The sequence below is a fragment of the Solanum stenotomum genome, chromosome 5, assembly GCF_019186545.1.
Source record: "Solanum stenotomum isolate F172 chromosome 5, ASM1918654v1, whole genome shotgun sequence".
NCBI classification, from domain to species: domain Eukaryota; kingdom Viridiplantae; phylum Streptophyta; class Magnoliopsida; order Solanales; family Solanaceae; genus Solanum; species Solanum stenotomum.
The window spans coordinates 49,284,445-49,305,102 of NC_064286.1; the positions used below are offsets into that span (position 1 = coordinate 49,284,445).

At 34.9% G+C, this 20,658-nt stretch overlaps 1 protein-coding gene across 1 annotated transcript in view; it reads left to right on the forward strand.

The window, feature by feature from the left end:
- Positions 1–1,181: 1,181 nt before the first annotated feature.
- Positions 1,182–20,658, forward strand: part of LOC125864102 (uncharacterized) — a 53,186-nt gene continuing 33,709 nt past the window's right edge. The window contains exons 1-3 of the mRNA XM_049544033.1: positions 1,182–1,315; positions 9,968–10,143; positions 10,239–10,420. Of these exons, the coding sequence (XP_049399990.1) occupies positions 1,182–1,315; positions 9,968–10,143; positions 10,239–10,420 (492 nt within the window). The remainder of the gene's footprint in view (positions 1,316–9,967; positions 10,144–10,238; positions 10,421–20,658) is intronic.

Below are 20,658 nucleotides of genomic sequence, written 5' to 3' on the forward strand. Positions count from 1 at the left end.
GGTTACACCATATTTAGCGATAATATAGTCCATATATAGTCAAATATAGCATGTTTTCTCCCTAGAGGAACCAATAACACACATCAAAATTGATTGAAAAATAAATAAATTGAGTTATATATCACAAGGACCAAAAGAAGAACTTACCAATTACGTCGGGATTAGGTGTGTTATTATCCCCTCACATTCTGTAGGTTTGTATGGTTAATTTAAAAGAAAAATATTTATTCACATTTTGTCATGGGCCAGGAGACGAATTTTATCGATAAATGAAATAGGTTAAAAATGTTGAAACTTCTGTCAAAGATGTTCTGCTAAAAGTCCGTTGTTAATCACGAACATCTTTTTTATTGATAGATCGTTTGTACAAATTCTTAAAGATTAGATTATTACTTGCTTTCATTAAAAGAAATATGCATCAACCTATATCAAATTATCAATGATTAAATCTAAAGTAAACTGTTCCAATTTAGGCACTAAATGTAAATGAAGTATTTTGTTAAATTATCAATTTGTGGTAGAGCTCCTAGTTAATAAACTTACATTTCATAAATTTCACATAGAATACAATGCTTACCTCTCATATTAGGGTCAATAGCATTTTTTATCCTTCAATTATTAGTAAATTTTGATTTTAGTCCCTATAGTATTTCACTAACCACATTTTAACCTTCAATGTATAATTGAATTGTGCACTTTTGATCCTTTTACTTATAAATATTCATAAATATACTATTATTATTATTATTATTATTATTATTATTATTATTAATTGCTCTATCACTTAATTATTTGTGTATTCTATCGGGTTTATGTCATTACACCTTATTTAACAATAATATTGTCCATGTCACACCCCGAAGCTACCCCAAGGACGCGGATACGGGACCTAGAATCACGAGTGACCCCAAGCTAACCCTGTTGGCATATATAAGCATACTTAAAAGAAATACTTTGCGGAAGCATAAGACATCAGATAAACTGAAAAGATGGGGAATACCCATATACTGTCTGAATATATGAAAACTGAGAGTTTAACAACAACTGAAAAGTCAAACTCAAATACCAAAGCTGAAACTAACTGTGTCTGAAATAGCCTCTAACTGACTAGAAGTGTTGGGACATGCCCTAGCTAAATCTAGCAAAAACTGGAACTAAAACTAAAAGCAAAGGAAATAAGTATGTCGTCCTCGAGAAATAAGGACTCTGATGCTGCTAAACTGGAGACCGAGAATCGATCTATGCGTGATCTGGAGGCTGAGGGCTTGAACCTACATCACAAAAAGATGTATCGCAGAGTATCAGTACTTGAAAGGTACTGAGCATGCAATATAGAATAAAATTGAACAATAAACATAACTGAACAAAGCATATATCTGAGCAATGATAAGAGATAATCATGATACTAAACTGAGAATACTGAATGTGAAATGACTGAATGTAATGACCAAGTTTATAACATGCTGAGACTGAAATCTAACTGTAACTGTAAGGGAGCTACTAATAACCGACATAAAACCACATGAGCTAAATGTGGAGTCCGATGTATACGCCCCATCAAGAAGACCCAATATACCATGCCAGAGGTATAGAGGCATGACTGGCGTGATCACTAAAATGTAATGCCAACAAAGGGGACTTATAAACCTATGGGGCATGTAGTTCTGGGACTTGAAGGTGATTGACCCTAGTCCACTCGGTATTAAGCTACTCCCAATTGATTATGTAATTAACAATTTATGACTGAATTTATGTAATATTGGATAGGTCAAAATATTGACATGCTAACTAAAAATGCAACATTAATGTACTAATAATGAAACATTCAAATCTGAGGCATGTATATCTGAAATAACGAACCTAGCATGTGTAATTCATGAACTAAAAGAACTACATAGCTAGGGTTCTGAATTTATGAAATAATCTACACAGATCGATACTAAAATCATGACAATTTGATTTGGATCATTCGAACAACTAAAACCCAAGAATTTCTAATATTCAAAAAACCCTAGGTCTAGATGATATTAAGGGAATCAAGATTCTGACTGAAATCTAGGGACCTAATGGGTGAAAGGAACCCACTAGTGAAATTCCACATACCTGATGACGAATTCCACCGAGAAATTTTCGATTTTGGGGATGGAACTGATGAAAACTCGATGCATTCTTGAACTAGGGCTGCTTGACTTTCTCCTCTATTTTGCTCTAGGTTTCGCTTGGTTATGGTGAATAATTGATTAGGTTAGGTTAGGTTCTAATTAGTTTACTAGGCTAAAACAGACCAAAACCACGTAGTTTAGAGGTCCAATGCATAAGAAAAAGACCAAAAGACCCCTGACTTAAAAGTTGTCGAAACCAATCGACAGTCCGTGGAATGACCCACGGTCTGTGCTGGTCAACCGTCGATGGGGTTCTGGGACTAGATTCTGGAGCCTCGATCCACGAACCAGGACCACGGTCTGTGGCCTGACCTACGGTCCGTGGGTCATGCCTTAGAAACTTTTGTCTGAGGGTCTAACCTACGGCCCTGGACCACGAACCGTGGTCTGACCTACAGTTCGTAGGTCCTGACGTAGGTCTGGACTTAGAATAATTTTCTGGGCCTTTTTTGGGAGGGGCTGCATGTGGTGAACCACAGACTACCAGAACGGACCGTGGGTCACCCTACAGTCCGTAGGTGGAAACCGTGGGTTGCACCTACAACTTTTGGAAATCTGCTGATTGGTCTGTTTTTGAATACGGGGTGTTACAATCCATATATAGTTAAATATACCATGTTCTCTACATAAATAAAGGTACCAATGACACACATTTAAATTAATTGAAGAATAAATATATTGGGTCATATATCACAATTAGGACCAAAAAGAGAATTTACCAATTACTTTGGGATCAGAAGTGTTATAATCCCCTCACATTAGGTAGGTTTGGATAGTTTATTTAAAAGGAAAATATTTATCTATATTCTGTCCTGAGCCGTCAATCAAATTTTATCAATATTGAATTAGGTTAGAAGTCCTGAGACTTCCGTCAAGAAATGTCTGCTGAAAAATCCGCCTCCAATCGTCAACATCTTTCCATGAATAGATCAGGGGATCCTCGAAAAAATCCAATAAGGTTAGATTGCTACTTACTTTTATAGAAAAATACATCAACTTATATCAATTTATCATGATTAAATCTAAGTAAATTGTTCCAATGTAGGCACAAAATGTAAATGTAGTTTTGTTAGATTGTCAATTTATGGTAGTGCTCCTAGTTAATAAACCTACATTTCATAGATTTAGGGAAAGAAGATTATATATCATTTGTAAAACTAGTGGTTAAGAACAAATAAAAATTGATAAATGAGTCTTTAAAAATTTATAAATATAGAAAATTTATCTTCACAAATTTCATAAATAATTGAAAATCGGAAAAAGTCAAAATGGTCCTTATTATCTATCGGATCAAATTTACCTTTAACATTATTTTTATGCTTAAAATTGTTCCTCTATTAACGATACAATTATAAGACATGTAATTAAATTTTAATTATATATATGACCTTTATTTGTTGGTTGCATAGACTCGACCCATCCATGACCAAGGGTGACTAAATCACCAAAAATTAGGGGTGAACATAGTTTTAGTCAACTTGAAATTCAAACTTTTTAGTTATTTGATTTGAATTTTTGGATTATGGATTGAACTTGAATTTTTACTTTTAAAAAATTTAAGAATTTTGGATTGAATATGAGATTTAGTATTACAATTTTTGGATATCTGAAAATCCAAAATTCTTATGTCTTATATTTAGCCATATCCATATGATATGTGTCCAATATTAATAAGTCCAATTTCCAAAGATCCAATAGATCGGTACTCTAGACCCTACTATTATAGTATTAAGTTCAATATGAAATTACACGCTGGGTAATATAATGTTCTCAGTCCTTGTTAATGGTAGATATTGTATATTCTAAGAAGAAAAATATTTGATGAATTTGTTATAAAATATAAGAAATATACTACAAATAATATAGACAAAAGATATGGGGAGTAGAATATAGAGATCATCTTATTCAAATGTCTTCTTGTCTCTCCTGTGTGTATTTTACAATGGTGAATGAACAACCCAATTTATAGGTTTAGAAATCATTCCAAAAGTCACCATATTAAGTATCATACTAAATATTTACATTCTTATCCAAAAAGGTTCATAGAACCTAGGGAATACACATAGAATGATAAGTATAAGTTTATGGATAAACTCAATGGACAATCAACTTAGTTCAATGGATTTATAACACTCTCCATTGAATGTCCATAGATAATGTGCCTTGTTAAACCTTACTAGGAAAAACCCAGTGGGAAAAAGCCTAATGAAGGAAAAAGAGTACACACATATCATAATACACTTTGAGTGCTGCCTCATTAAAAACCTTACTAGAAAAAATCATTTGGGACAAAACCATGGTTAAGGAAAATAGTACAACGCGTATTTCACTTCCCCTGCTGAAAGCTTTACTTGATATCTCAGAGATGACGCATTCCAATCTTATATCTCAACTTCTCAAATGTTGACGTTGGCAATGCCTTAGTGAATAAATCTGTAAGATTATCACTTGAAGAGATCTTTTGAACTTCTATCTCACCATTTTGTTGAAAATCATGTGTGAAGAAGAAGTTTGGTGAAATGTTCTTTGTCCAGTCTCCTTTGATGTATACATCATTATCTTCACACATGGTGGCTGAAATATCTCTTTTCAAAGAAAAATCACATAGTTTCCGACATTTGCATAATCAATAATTTGTATGTGCATCAATTTCACTGATACATGATATTTTTTAATCATTTTCATCAGATCAGAATTGATCTTTCTTTATATTAAACAATCTCACAGCCAATGGGGTACTCAATGGAATTGCTTTAAAACCTTTTAAATCCTTCAAGGATTTTCATATAACCTTCATCGTCTAGATAGACATGACCATCATTCATTACATATATTCAAGCATTTCATCTATTGTCAGACTATAACAAGCTTCATTGCATCCACCACATGAGAATATACCTCCATTTAATAATGTCAGGAATTTTGTGAAAACCCTGTATGTCCCAAGGCACAAATCGTACTTTTTATCTTACGGTTATACTTTCGCACAATAATTTATTTGTACCCCACTGACATATATCTTGATCCATGGACTATAGTCCAAAACATCACTTTCAAAATGAAACATAATTTACTTGAATTGTGCATTTCATTTGTCCAATCATTTACCTATCCACATTATATGACTGATTTGAATTCAAGATCCTAGCCATCATTAGTAGCATTGAGCGCTACTTCATATCAAAGATATCATTGACGGTCTTTTGACTCGATTCCAATACGACATAGCTTATCAAGATCTCTTCATATTTCATCATTTCAGGTACCTGAACCTTTGCCAAGGTTTTTATGAGGTGTTTTGACATCGTGCTCCTTTTAAATCACTTGCCTCATTATCATGACCATCTTGCTCTTCTCGTTCCTTAAGAAGTTTTTCATTTGGAATCAATTGGTCTATCACACTTCATGCATATCATAGACTTTGTCCCTTAAGGACTTCTCATTGGAGCATTTGCAGCTGAATTATAACATAGGATCAACAAATTCATCTGGCAATTAATTTTTAACATTATGCAAATGAATTATCTCTTGAACTTCAAGTTCACATTTTTTACGAGGATCTAGATAATTCATCTCATAATTTTCAGCTGTCAATCATCTCTCCCCACAATGTTAGAAAATATAACATTCACCCCAACCTCACTTGGGGATCCATCTCTGTGCGTGGTTAAATCATATATCGCACATTCAAACTTTAGATGGAAATTATTTGATTCCGGACCCTGAANTTCATTTGGAATCAATTGGTCTATCACACTTCATGCATATCATATACTTTGTCCCTTAAGGACTTCTCATCGGAGCATTTGCAGCTGAATTATAACACAGGATCAACAAATTCACCTGGCAATTAATTTTCAACATTATGCAAATGATTTATCTCTTGAACTTCAAGTTCACATTTTTTACGAGGATCTAGATAATTCATCTCATAATTTTCAGCTGTCAATCATCTCTCCCCACAATGTTAGAAAATATAACATTCACCCCAACCTCACTTGGAGATCCATCTTTGTGCGCGGTTAAATCATATATCGCACATTCAAACTTTAGATGGAAATTATTTTATTCCTGACCCTAAACCAATTATGATGGGGAAACCTTGCTGGTTTGATACATACATATGTTGTTACATGTTAAATAAACTCATCTCATACCAAATTTTATTTGGGAGTTTTGTTCTCATACCCATGGTTTAGCTAGAATTGGAGGCATACAATTTCTGCTAAACCAACCAGCATTATCAATGTAATTTCATAGTTTGAAATTGTGCTCTTAATTTAACAATTTGAGCAAACAACCTTACAAAAACCAATTTGTAAGTTAGCAACAAAGCACATGTGACCATCCCATAGATGCATCTATCATATGGTTGCAAATGGTCCACATGGTAGGTGAACAGGCTAATATTCACCTTATTATATGTTCTAAATATCTCAGAGTATACAATCCCAACCTTAGACGGTACAATGATACAATGATCATTTTATCATGAGAACAAGCAACACAAGATAATTCTTGAAAAATATTTTATTTCTTCATCATATAAGCCACATGAATTTTCAATTACTTTTGAATCACATTTAAATCGGAATGGCCAACCGATCATGCCAACTTATCTTTGTTTTTCTCAAACATCCCGTAGAGGTGAGTTGTGACATATATCATTTTTCTCAAACCTCCCATAGAGGTCATATATCCAACCCATAATGACTTTATCATATCTTAACCCATTCACTTTCAGAATGGTCGAGCATTCACGTTGCTTATCACACGTCTCATTTTTTTCAAGAGTTGGACTAATCATTTATATGTGCTTCATAAATTTGTATTATAAGCACATTGTCATGCCTTTAAAATTTATCATTTTTGCCTGACCCACCTCAACATCACTTTGAAAGGTCAAGTGTACCACCACTTTCTCTTCCTTTCTTTTAATGGGAGATTTTTATATTGTTAGGTCGCACAACAACCACTGGTCCAATGACCTTTCATACCATTATAATGATAAGAATTACCTTCATATTTTGAAGGCCTATTTGGAGAACCCACAATGTTCTTCCTTTCAAAATTACCACAATAATGACTATTATAATTTTGTCCATCCACGCCCTTATTCATACATTCAATCACTTGTCATATTTCAGACTTATTATTCACTGCTACCATATTCATGTGATAGAATGGAGCAATTTGGTGGATTTCAAATTTATCATGTACTGCTACCACATTCGCTTCAATGTATGGAGCAAATTCAATGAGACGAATTTCATGGCTTTTTATCAAAGCCTTAGTCATCATTATACAATCACTATGGTGAATTGACTCAAACTCAATCTTACCCATATAAGGTGTGTTAGGCCATAATTCTATGGGACTTGAACCCAATCTTTATCATCATGGTGCATCAAAACTCAAATTGATTCCTTACCCTCTTGGTGCGATAGAACATGAATCTACCGTCTTACTCTCAAATATTTTTCATTATGGTGCATCTGGAGCTTTTGGTGCGATGGGACTTGAATCCACCGTCTTACCCTTAACTAACGGTAACATGACTCACCCTTTGTGTCTTTCAAAATAATCAAAATAATATTCAAACTCATGCTACTAAAACTTTATACCTTCTTTCATTTAAGGAATTTTGTAGAGCATGTCATATTCAATCAATAGTAGTATATGTCTTTGGTTCCTGGATAATGTTAGTGACCGAACACTATTGTATTCTAAATCATAAAAAGATTCTAGAAAATACATACATGATTTTATGCATATTATACCTTGATTCCAGTAGTTATCATTTTTCCTTCTTGATTCTCATAACGAGATCAATCAAAACATGAGCGAAAGAAAAAACTAAAACTCAATCTCAATTGGCTAGAGTCTCATGCTGATAACGTGTTATAAAATATAAGCAATTTACTACAAATAATATAGACAAAAGATATGGGGAGTAGAATGTAGATATCATCTTATTCAAATGTCTTCTTGTCTCTCATGTGTGTATTTTACAATGATGAATGAACAACCCTATTTATAGGCTGAGAAATCATTCCAAAAGTCACCATATTAAGTATCATAATAAATAGATACATTCTTATCCAAAAAAGGTTCATAAAACATAGGGAATACACATAGATGATAAGCATAAGTTTATGGATAAACTCAATATGGACAATCCACTTAGTTCAATGAATTTATAACATAATTGAAGTTGTTAATTGTTATAGCTTGCCTTAAAGGCTCAAAAGTCAAAATAAAAAAATATGAAATGTTCAAGTCGACTAATCCAAAATCTAACTTAAAAAATCTAATTCAATCAAAGCTTATTTGTATTGTAATTTCTTCAATAAAAAAAATGATATATCCAAACTGAAATTTTCATGTCCAATTTGAATGGCACAAACACCCAACTCCCACTCCTACCTAAAATCGAATTACCTAATTGTTGTGCCGGATCGAGCTTTGAAATTCGGGTATTTGTTATTTAGTTTTAGTTATTAAAATTGAATTTTAGAAATATCAAACCGAATATCAAATGTCATCCTTAAAATCCGGTGTCTGCCTTTTGTCTGTGGTAACAATTGTCATATCATATGTTTACTTACCATGCGTTGTATTCGCTTAGCATATCATAGCGAATTGATATAACTGAATTCACCGAGAACTCAAGTTTGAAACTTTGACTATTTATTTACTTTTAGGGTGTGTTCGGTACAAAAAGAAAGTATTTTCAATTGAATAAAAAGAAAAATCATTTAAATTTTCAAATTTAAAATAATCAAATAAATTTGAATTCTTAAAGTAAATTCCATAAAGTTTCAAAATGTGAAATATAAATTGTAGAATATTTTCAAAATAAATAAAATATAACATAAGAAAGTAAAAAAAAAAAAAAGTACACTTGGTCAGTTGGGTGTGTTAGTTTGTTTTATCAAGTACTTGGGAGTGCAAATTCGCGCCTCTTTTAGTTATAACAGTTATCTTCTTCCATTTAAAAGTGAAAATTCTCTCAGGTAATTTTCCCTTTTCTTCTCCAGTTGTCACTGTAAGATACAATTGAAGTTGATTTTATAGGTATATTTGGTTCAGATAACCGTCTGATCATCGATTTGGTAGCTAAATTACTCTCTTGTTGAGCAAGAAAATTGTTCGTTTTGTTGTTTTTGCTACTGTGATTGTCTTGCGATGTTATATATCCTTGTATTTACGGATTTGTGATTGATCAAGCATTTGATGTGATTCCTCTGTACTTTTTGCTGAGCGATTTTAGTCTCTGTGAAAGTTTTCCTTGTTTGATTTTAGTGTTTAAGTGGTCGGATTTTGATTCATCTTGAGCTGTATCAAATGCATTTAGCTATTGATGTGAATTTGGACATGAATATTTAGAAACTGAATAAGAACCACTGTAGATCAACACATTTGCATCGTGAAAAATGATGTATGCAGTTATTTTTTCTTTATTTAGTTTTCTGGGTGTGTTGGTGAATGAGGAAACTAAAGACTCTCTGTTTAAGAGTTCCTAATGTGGTTGGCTTAAACTGCTGAATTGCTAATTAGTACTGTATGATGTTTTCATGGCTAAGGGTGTCAAATGAGCCGGTTGGGCCAATTTATATTAGGTTAAAATGGGTGAGTTAATGAAGGTGTCATGATATATAGTGTCATATTTGAGGTCTTAAGTAGACATTTGATTCTCCTTCGTACTTATTAGTCCTGTGTTTTGTTTAGCTTGATTATAGTAGTAGCTCTATATTTCTTTTACAGTTCCTGATGATTTAGTTCTGTCCATATGGATTTTTCAGGATGTGGGAAAAGAAAAAAACACAAACCTTCACACATAGTAATTCAGCACCGGCATCACCATTCCAGCCAAAAGATGGTAAAGCTTTTAGAAATCTTCCAAGAGATCAACTAGGCGGTGTTATATTTGGGTGCAAAAATACTACAATAAGAGAGTGTCTCGAAAAGCAACTAGTAGGTCAGTTATTCGGCACTAATATATTGTCCTTTGAATAATAATTAGGACAATGGGTCGTTGTTACTCAATTATAAATATTTTAAAATCTTTGACAGGTTTGCCTAGCGCACACTTTATATATGTGAAAAATGTAAATCCTGGTTTGCCAGTGTTCTTGTTCAACTACGATGATAAGAAGCTCCACGGAATCTTTGAGGCTGCAAGCTCTGGTCAAATGCTAATCAATCCATATGCTTGGAAAAAAGATGGTGATGAAAGAACACGATTTCCTGCACAGGTTTCATATCATTGTTTTTTTTTTTGGCTTTATTTGCTTATGTTGATGCACGTCGGTGTTATATTCTAGGAAGGATTTATAAATTCACAGAAGTAGAGTGAAATTGTATGTTTATTAATGAGCCTCCAATGGAGTTTTTATACAGCACTAACAAAACAGACCGTGCTAACCTAACTCCTAGGAAATAGGAACAGATAAACTTACGTGACCTACACTAAATGAATAATAAACTTTACAAACTTAAAGCCTAAATTGACTGAACATGACTTATCCATATTTACCACAATGGTACGTGCTCTGTTATGCCCCTCTCAAGTTAGGTGAAAAGAGACGAACACCTAACTTGGGAAGCATCCGCTGGAAGGATGTCTTAGACAATGGTTTGGTGAGCAGATCTGCAATTTGATCAGTGGAGTGAATGTGGGAAACTCTGACCAGACCATTGTGGACTTGGTGGCGAACAAAGTGAAGATCAACCTCGAGGTGCTTCATTTTTGTATGATGGACTGGGTTTTCAGCAATGTATGTGTCACGACCCGATTCCTCGAATCATGATGGCACCTACTATAACCCACCAGTAAGTGAGCCAGCCTGTAACACGGAACAACAGGTAATGGGTCTGAGGGCAGAAACTAAACAAGAGTAGACAAAATTTAAGATAACAACATAACTAGGCTGAAGCAAACCAAAACATACATACAAATAAAGATCCCTCCCAGAACCTGGAAGTCACTAGTACAGAGCTACTAACAAAACGAGTACAAGTCCCAAAAGTGGACCACAGAGACTGGATTGTCTCGAAAGGTAAAAGACAAGTCTATATACACAGATGGAGACTGAAATAGTACAAAACGCCGTGTGCTCACCCCCGTCTCCGGATCAGACTACTCCAAACTGGATCAACGCTAGCCACTGGTGCTCGGACCTACATCATGAAATAGATACAGAGCGTAGCATGAGTACCAAAACAACAGGTACCCAGTAGGCATCATAGACCGATTGAACTTGAAAAGTAAAGGCAATATGAAAAGAAGGAATAATACAAACCGAAGTCAGGAACGAAAATCTAACTAACAATGGAATGCACACTAGTGTAGAAAGAACTAAGTAAAGTAATCTATAAGCTAACTACACTTAACTGGACCCCATAAGCCCAGAAGATACACTCGTGCGCAAGTTAAATAAAAACCTGAACTGACCCCCATAAGCCCGACAAATACATAGAACAACTATAACTAAAGGGAATTGCATATAAGAACCCAAGAACAGAGAACGTCAAACCAGAACCTCAACCCCAATTAGTAGAATCTGACAGTACGGAGGTCGGACCTCGAACCGGATGCTCACCAGAAGTACCCAAATAACCAATCACAAGTATCAAGTATCTGAGGCCGGAACTCTAACCGGATGCTCTGTATAGGTATCTGGGCAATAGAGGCCAGAACTCTAACCGGATGCTCTATATAAGTATCTAGGCAATAGAGGCCGGAACTCTAACCGAATGCTCTATATAAGTATCTAGGCGATAGAGGCCGGACCTTAAATCGAATGCTCCATAAATGTGCCAATGTAGCTGCTGAAAGAGTCCTAATCGATCCACGCCCACAAATGTCCATGGAACGTCGTTCATACTTAGCCAATCAATGTAAGTCCTTGATACCGAATCAAAAATCAAATTCAAATCGCGAAGCAGAACTAGCGTCCCCGGCTTAACTCGTGAAGCCGTAACATCGGGTAAATAAGGATAACTATCATCGGAGCAAGCGTATCGCCTAGCTAAGGCCCAAACTATAAGCCTGCCGATTCAAGGTTCATTACTTTTCATTAATGGAAGGGTGCCATAAGCCTGCCGATCCAAGGTTCATTATAAGCATGTGTGGAAGGGTGCCATGGGCCTACCGATCCAAGGATTCAACAATCAACAATATAATCATTTATACCAGAAAAGGATGCATAAGCCCTATCAATTCAAGGTATACTTTACATTGAAGAATCCTTCATATTCTATCATCAACATTCATGAGTGTCATCAACACATCTATGAAATTTCCATACATCTCATAACTCAAGCTTTAAAGCATCGATTCATCAATTCTCCATAGTTGGACATTTTGTCAAACACCTTGAAGGCATGTAATGGAATCAAAGAGCATGGAAAATAGGGTAGTAATTATACAACCAAACCAGTGAACAACCTACAACAACACCCTTACATTCATAACGTGATCACATTATCTTCATTCACATCATACTTTCACATATAGCTTCACATAAAACTCATTCACATCATACCTTCACATATAGCTTCATATAGGACTTTACATATAGCCTCATTCATATATAATAATATAACAATACAATAACACTCATATAATACCCTTCATAGCCTCAATCATAATACATTCCATAAGTAGACACCTCCACCATAAGTGGATCACACATCAATCTATCAAGATTCTATATCAATTCTACATTAACAATGAAGTTAGGCCAACTTACCCTTTTCCAAAGCCACAATCATCATTCCTCAACTCTCCAATAATTCACAATAGATAAGCATAGCTAATAATAAAAATCAACTATTCAACTCCATTTAAGCATAATTCTATCATCATTCAATCACAAACAATAATCCCACTTCATATGCCAACTTTAGGAATTTAGGGAAAACATGGGTTCATGGGGATTTCTTTCTAAAAATCATTAATAATCATTAATAACAATATAAATCATCATTTAAAACCTTTCTTATGCAAGAACCCATGCTAGAATCGAAATAGGATTTTTTTGTGTATTTGAAAAACCTTGAAAACCTTTTGATTGGGCTCCTTGAAAGAAAGAATGATCAAGGATAAAGGATCCCCATACCTTTGCTATGATCTCCCACAAAATTTGATGAAGAAAGCTTTGAATCCAAGCCCTAGCTCCCACTTCTTCTTCTTCTTGAGTTGGAGAGAAATATTTGAGAGAGGGAATGATTTTAGGGATGGGGATGAACTAATAGTATATAGGAAATAATATATGTCATTTGGAAGAAATGGTCCAACACTTAGAAAAGTTTTTAGGCGGGTGAACAGTAAATGAACAGTAAATCGGCTTACTGGAAATGCCTTTTTCTGCCGGACCGACTTTACGAAAATAGGCATAACTTCTTCGTCCGAACTCCGAATGAGGTGAAACGAAGTGCGTTAGGTAGCTAACTCAAAGGGCTTTCCATGGATATATTATTAGCCACCCAAATAATTCGTGTGCTAGGAGATATGACCCTTCAAAGTAGACCCTCGAAAAAGGCTTCACTTGGAAATTTCGGATTTTGATACGGTTGCTCTAAAATTTGGGTTAGACCCATTTCCCACTCAATTTGACCCCCTAAACAAGAATATGAAGTCGGATTTTCAAAAAACGAAACGGATCTTTTTATAAGTAGCTAAGCAAGTTTTCGGTAACTTCCGAAGCACATTTTTAAGAACTTTTGGGTCAAATTCAAATATAATCATTTCATTAAATTCTCGACTCCAAACTCACATGTGAGGCTCTAGTTTCACTCTATCATTTTCTGGGTCGCTACAGGAAATCTGATGGAAGTCAGGGGAGAGGGAAGTAGTGTGAAGATTACCTGGAGCAGGAGTGGTGAAATGATCTGACTGTGGTTTGTTCCTTGGTATAACACGAAGTGAGCAATCATCTTGGCGTGTATCTCGCATCAATGGAATGGTGGGGGGAAGCAACGTGTGATCTGGAGTAGTGGTGTTGGAAGTAATATTCAGATTTGAATTGTTTTTGTTTAAATTATACTCCCAGTTTAAATATGATAACTTTTGTTTCAAGTGAGAAAACATAGTAGCAAAAGGGAAAATATCCTCGAAAATTTTTACATCCCGTGAGAGAAAAAGTTTGGAGCTTGTAGGTTCAAAACACTGATGACAATGATGGGTGACCGAAGAACTAAGATAGACACAATGTTTGGAATACAACTCTAATTTATGTTGAGCATATGGTCGGAGCCATGGGTAGCATAGTTAGCCAAATGTACGAAGAGATTTATAAGCGGGTGCCTCTTTGAAAAGAACTTTGAATGAGGACTTATTATCAAGAGTGGTGGTGGGCAGTCGGTTTATGAGGAAGGCAGCATGATGGCAGGCAAATGCCCAAAAATCGGAGGGTAAACTCGCTTGGTGAAGCAACGTTTTGACTGTCTCAATAAAGTGTCGATGACATCTTTCAGCCAGGGCGACCCTTTGAGGAGTGTGAGAAGGAGAAACAAGGTGTTGTATGCCATTGGAATGAAGGTATGGTTCCATGGTCTGATATTCTCCGCCTCCTTCAGTGTAAATTGTGAGTATTTTGTGACCAAAATGTTTTTCAAGCACGGGATGTAAGCTTTGAAAGTGTTTTTGAACCTCATGTTTGTTTTTCATTATGTACAACCAAATATATCTGGTGAACTGATCAACAAAGAGACAATAGTATCGCTTTTTATCAATAGAGAGAACAGGGGATGGCCCCCACAGATCACTGTAAATTATTTCTTATGGAAAGCTGGTGGACAAAGTGTTAGAAGAAAATGGAAATTTGTGTACAAAAACTGAACTTGTCCTTGGAAGAATACGAAATACATGAATTACGTAAAACAGAAAATAAAACTCAAGAATGGGGGTGTCCCAATCTTCGATGCCACAGATGTAGGGAAGGTCCAACAATGGTGAAGTTGATGTTTGGTCGAGATAGTGATGGCCATTCATAGAGTCCTTCTTTATTCAGGCCGCACAGTAGAAGTGCTCCCTTTCAATTTTATACTGAATGCCTCTCAAAGTGAGAGAGTCTTTCCATTATATAGAGAGAATAAAAATTACACATCCCTAAAGATCAGTCATTCATATCCCTAAAGATTAGCTATTCTATCTCTACAAATCTGCAATCCCTCTAAATCTGCTTTGCTATCCCTCCAAATCAACTATTCTATCACAATATTTATTTCTTTGATTCTACAACAAATCTATATGATCATGCTAATTTATATCACTATATAATTACATTAATATATACAATTATTTAGATATCAATCATGCTAACATCCCCCCTCAAATTGATGTTGGTGGATCAAGAAGCATCAATTTGCCTACTAGAAACTGATGGCGTTGTCGTGCCATGAATTTTGTAAACGCATCAGCTATTTGAAGATCACTGGACACATGTGGAAGAGTAATGACTCATTTATCTACAACTACTCGTATATAATGACAATCTACTTCGATGTGTTTGGCCCTCTCATGAAAAACTGGATTAGTAGCAATCTGAATAGCACTTGTATTATCAACATGGAGAGGAGTAGGATGAGATTGAGGAAATCCAATCTCAACAAGTAATCCACGAAGCCATACAATCTCGAAGCAAGGAGTAGACATAGATTGATATTCAATCTATGTTGAAGATTTTGACACACAATCTTGCTTTTTACTCTTCCAAGATATCAATGACTCTCCCAGAAACATGCACCAACCAGTGACTAAACGACGAGTATCAGGACATCCCGCCCAGTCAGAATCACTAAAAATATTAAGATGAATAGGAGAACCACTTGGAAAGAACAATCTACGAGTAGATGTTCCTAGAAGTTACCGAATGATGCGACGAACAACCATCAAGTGGAGATGACGGTGAGCTTACATAAATTGACTAACTTGTTGAACTGTAAAAGAGATATCAGGCCGAGTAATAGTAAGGTAATTTAGACTCCCAACTAATTGTCGAAACATAGTTAGATTAGAAAGAAGATCGTCTTCCTCACGACGATACTTCACATTCAATTCCAATGGGGTATCTACAGAGGAGGAATCTTGAATACCAGCCAAAGAAATCAGATCCTGAGTATATTTGTGTTGGTTTAGAAACACACCTGAAGCAATATTATGAACTTCCAAACTCAAAAAATATGTAAGAGTACCAAGATCTTTCATATGAAAATAATCTTTAAGCTGTTGTTGGAGGCTAGTGATTAGTGAAGAATCGATTCCTGTGATAATAATGTCATCTACATACACTAAAAGAAGAACACAACATGTAGATGTTTTCCGAAGAAACAAAGATGAGTCATATTTGCTCTGCTCAAAAGAAAATTGTAGCAAAGTAGACCGGAACTTATGAACTAATCCATACAAAGACCACTTCAACTTGCATACATTTGATGTAGGCGATGAGAACAAACCATGTGAGGTTTCATATAAATATCTTCTTTTAGATCACCATGGAGAAAAGCATTTTTGACATCCATTTGATAAAGAGACTAGTTTTGTGAAGCAACAATGGCAATAATAGTTCGCACCATAGTCATTTTTGCTACGGGTGCAAAAGTCTCTTCATAGTCCACCCCATACTCTTGTCTGTTACTAAGAACAACCAATCCAACTTTGTATCAATCAAAAGTTCCATCAGAATGAAGTTTAAGTGAATAAACCCATTTACATCCAATAGGGCGGACATTTGAAGGACATGAAACAATGTCCCAAGTGTCATTTTCTTTAAGAGCCAAAAGTTCTTCCTCCATTGCTTTCTGCCAACATTCATGCTTCCAAGCTTGTGAGTAACAAGTTGGAACAAAAATATTTGGTAAAGTAGAGGAAAAACCATACCAATTGGGAGTACGAGATACTCTGGTAGATCACCGAGTAGGCTCAAGAGGACCAGATCTTGAAGAATTCTCAAATTCTAATTGTGGTACAGTTTCAGGCGACGGATCAATGTTGGGATGGGATAATGTTGGCCGACGTCATTCATACACAAATCTAGGTTTGAACCTCTTAAAAGAAGATGATAAATACTCAAAAGTAGGAAGAAGAGGAGAAGCAGAAGATGAATCTACAATCATAGGAAAGAAATATTGATTCTCAAAGAAAACAACATTTCTAGAAATATGAAATTTATGAGAACATGGATCATAGCGAATAAAACTTTTTTGTGAAGTACTATAACCCATAAAAGCATATTTAGTAGACTGTACAAAAAGTTTATTGCGCTATGAAGGAGGCAAATGCACAAAACAAACACAACCAAATGTATGAAAATCACAATAGTTAGAATTTTGGTGATAAAGACGAAAATATGAAGACTCAAGATTTAGCACTTTAGATGACAATTTGTTAATTAAATAGACAGCAGTAGACAAAGCTCCCACCCAGTATTTAGATGGTACATAGGACTCAATCAATAAAGTATGAGTGACATCTAAAAGAAGGTGATTTTTACGTTCAGCAACTCCATTTTGTTGTGGTGTATATGGGTAAGAGTGTTGTGAGACAATTCCTTTGTCAAGTAAGATTTTTTGAATTCATAAGACATATATTCTCCACCAGAATCAGATCTTAATAATTTGATGCACATAGAAAATTGAGTCTCAATGTAAGCCAAAAATGTCTTGAACATGGAAAATACCTCAGATTTGGATCGAAGAAAATACACCCACGTAAACCGACTATAATCACCTATGAATGTCACAAAGTATTTGAAATGAGCATGAGAAATAATTGGTGAAATACCCCAAACATCACTATGAATGACATCAAAACACTTTGTAGCACGACTACCAAAATTAGGAAAAGAAAGTGTTTTACTTTTGCCTAATTTACAAGTAAAACAATCAATGGAAGCAACTGAAAATTGATTTTTATTTTCCAATAAACCAGAATTTGATAAATGAGACAACACAATAGAATTTTGATGTCCTAGACGTTTATGCCAAACCTCAGTCTTACTAGCAGTAAAGTACAATCAAAAGATAGAACAGGAGGAATGGAAAAGTGTATAGGAAACAATCGTCCAACTTTAGGCCCCTTCGCGATTATCGTCCCCAACACCTGATCCTGTACAAGACAACTATTACGAGAAAAATTCATATCACAATTGTTATCTACAGATTGTCCAACTGAAATAAGACTAATTGAGAGCTTTGGTGAAACAAAAACATTCTTGAAAATTGGAGTAATGTCCCCAACCTTGGTAATGGGTAAATTACTACCATTGGCAATCTGTTTTTGTGATGGACCTTGATACTTACGAACATTTTTTAGGATGCTCGCTGAGTTGGTCATATGATTGGAAGCAACTGAATCAACAATCGAAAAATTAGATGTAACATTATTACCTTCTAATCCCAATGCTGAAATGGCTGACACGATCATTTGTTGTACCATTTCAGGAGTAAGAACTTGTCCTGAAGATGAGTTATCAATAGTGGAACTATTTATCCCAGCTTGAAAAACATTGACCATGCGATTTTGAGGGCGTGTAAGACACTCTTTGATAATGTGTCCTTGTTGTTTACAATAATTAGAGAACTTCTTGCTACCATTGCTAGCAATATGACCATAGTCCTTGCAACTGTAGCATTGAGTTCTAGTCATATCCCTACCCTTTCCTTTATCTTGAGCAGCAAATGCAACATTGACATCATTTTTGTGAGAAATATAGGAAAATAATATTATTGAATTGTTGTTGTGTCTACATTGTTACATTGAGACCTTATTTATAGACACTAGAATACAATCCTTTCCAAGCAGGATACTATCTACTATTCCTATTTCTATTTGTATTCCTATTCCTATTCTAAATAGGATTGTATAAACTTATTCCTATTCTAATAAGATTGTATAAACCTATTCCTATTCTAATAGGATTATATAAACCTATTCATGTTCTAACACTCCCCCTCAAGCTAGTGCATAATATTCATGTACCTAGCTTGTTACAAATGTAATTAATACGAGGATCGATGAGGAGCTTAGTAAGATATCTACAAGTTGATCAGTCGATTTCACAAAATTGACAGTCAATCTCAATGTGCTTGTCTTCTCATTAAATACTGGATTTGATGCATAATGTCAGTCAATCTCAATATGCTTAATCTTCTCATGAAATACTGAATTTGATGCATAATGCCAATAAAACACAGAGTGATAAAATTACAGTGTTGAACTTCCCAAACTAAACTTGCAAAGATTGTTTCAGACCATAGAGTGACTTACACAATCTACATACAAGGCTACTAAACTCCCCCCGAGCAAAAAAGTGCTCAAAATATAGTATAAAGTATATGGATCATGTTGGAATCAATAGATGAGTCAATATTAAACAAGAAAGTCACCGAAAAATTGGTCGGAACATGCTCATACGTCGAATTATTAGATTTGATGGCTGAAAGTGGTCACAATCTAAGAAATAAAATTATATGGGTAGGGTCGGAATGATGGCACGACCCAAATAGAAAATAGAAATCATATAGTAAAGGTTGAATTAATGGCACAACCCTATTTAAAAAGAGAAATAATATGGGTAGGGTCGGAATGATGGCACAACCCTACACAAATCAAATTTGAGGAGTCACCGGAAAGACGAATGGAACTATGCAAATCAAATCTGAGGAGTCACCGAAAAGACACATGGTGCTATGCAACTCAGATGTGAGAAAGTAATTCGGAAAAAATCTACGGTACTACACAAATTAAATATGAGAAGTAGTCCGTAGAGATGCACAGTGCTACACAAACAAAATATGCAAAAAAGGTAGTCACCAGAAGGATGGCACGATGCTACACAATTAAATATGAAAAAGTATCACCAGAATGATGGCATGGTGCTACATAAATTAAATATGAAAAAGTAGTCACCAAAATGATGGCACGGTGCTACACAAATTAAATATGAAAAAGTAGTCACCAGAATGATGTCACGGTGCTACACAAATTAGTTATAAGAAAGTAGTCACCGGAATGATGGCACGGTGCTACACAAATTAGATATGAGAAAATAGTCACCGAAAAGATACACGATGACCCAACTTTTTCTAACATAATCATTGGCCGGACGGGCAGCATATATGGATAATAGCCGCATGCCGGCAGCGGAAGCTCTTTGATTGTTTACCAAGATCGTAGAGGCTCTGATACCATGTGAGAAATATAGGAAAAGAATATTATTAAATTGTCATTGTGTCTATATTATTACATTGAGACCCTATTTATAGACACTAGAATACAATACTTTCCAAGTAGGATTCTATTTACTATTCCTATTTCTATTTGTATTACTATTCCTATTCTAAATAGGATTGTATAAACTTATTCATATTCTAATATGATTGTATAAACCTATTCCTATTCTAATAGGATTGTATAAACCTATTCATGTTCTAACAATTTTCTTTCTTGAAAGCATTTTGTGTGACAAGACGTTGCTCTTCATGAAGT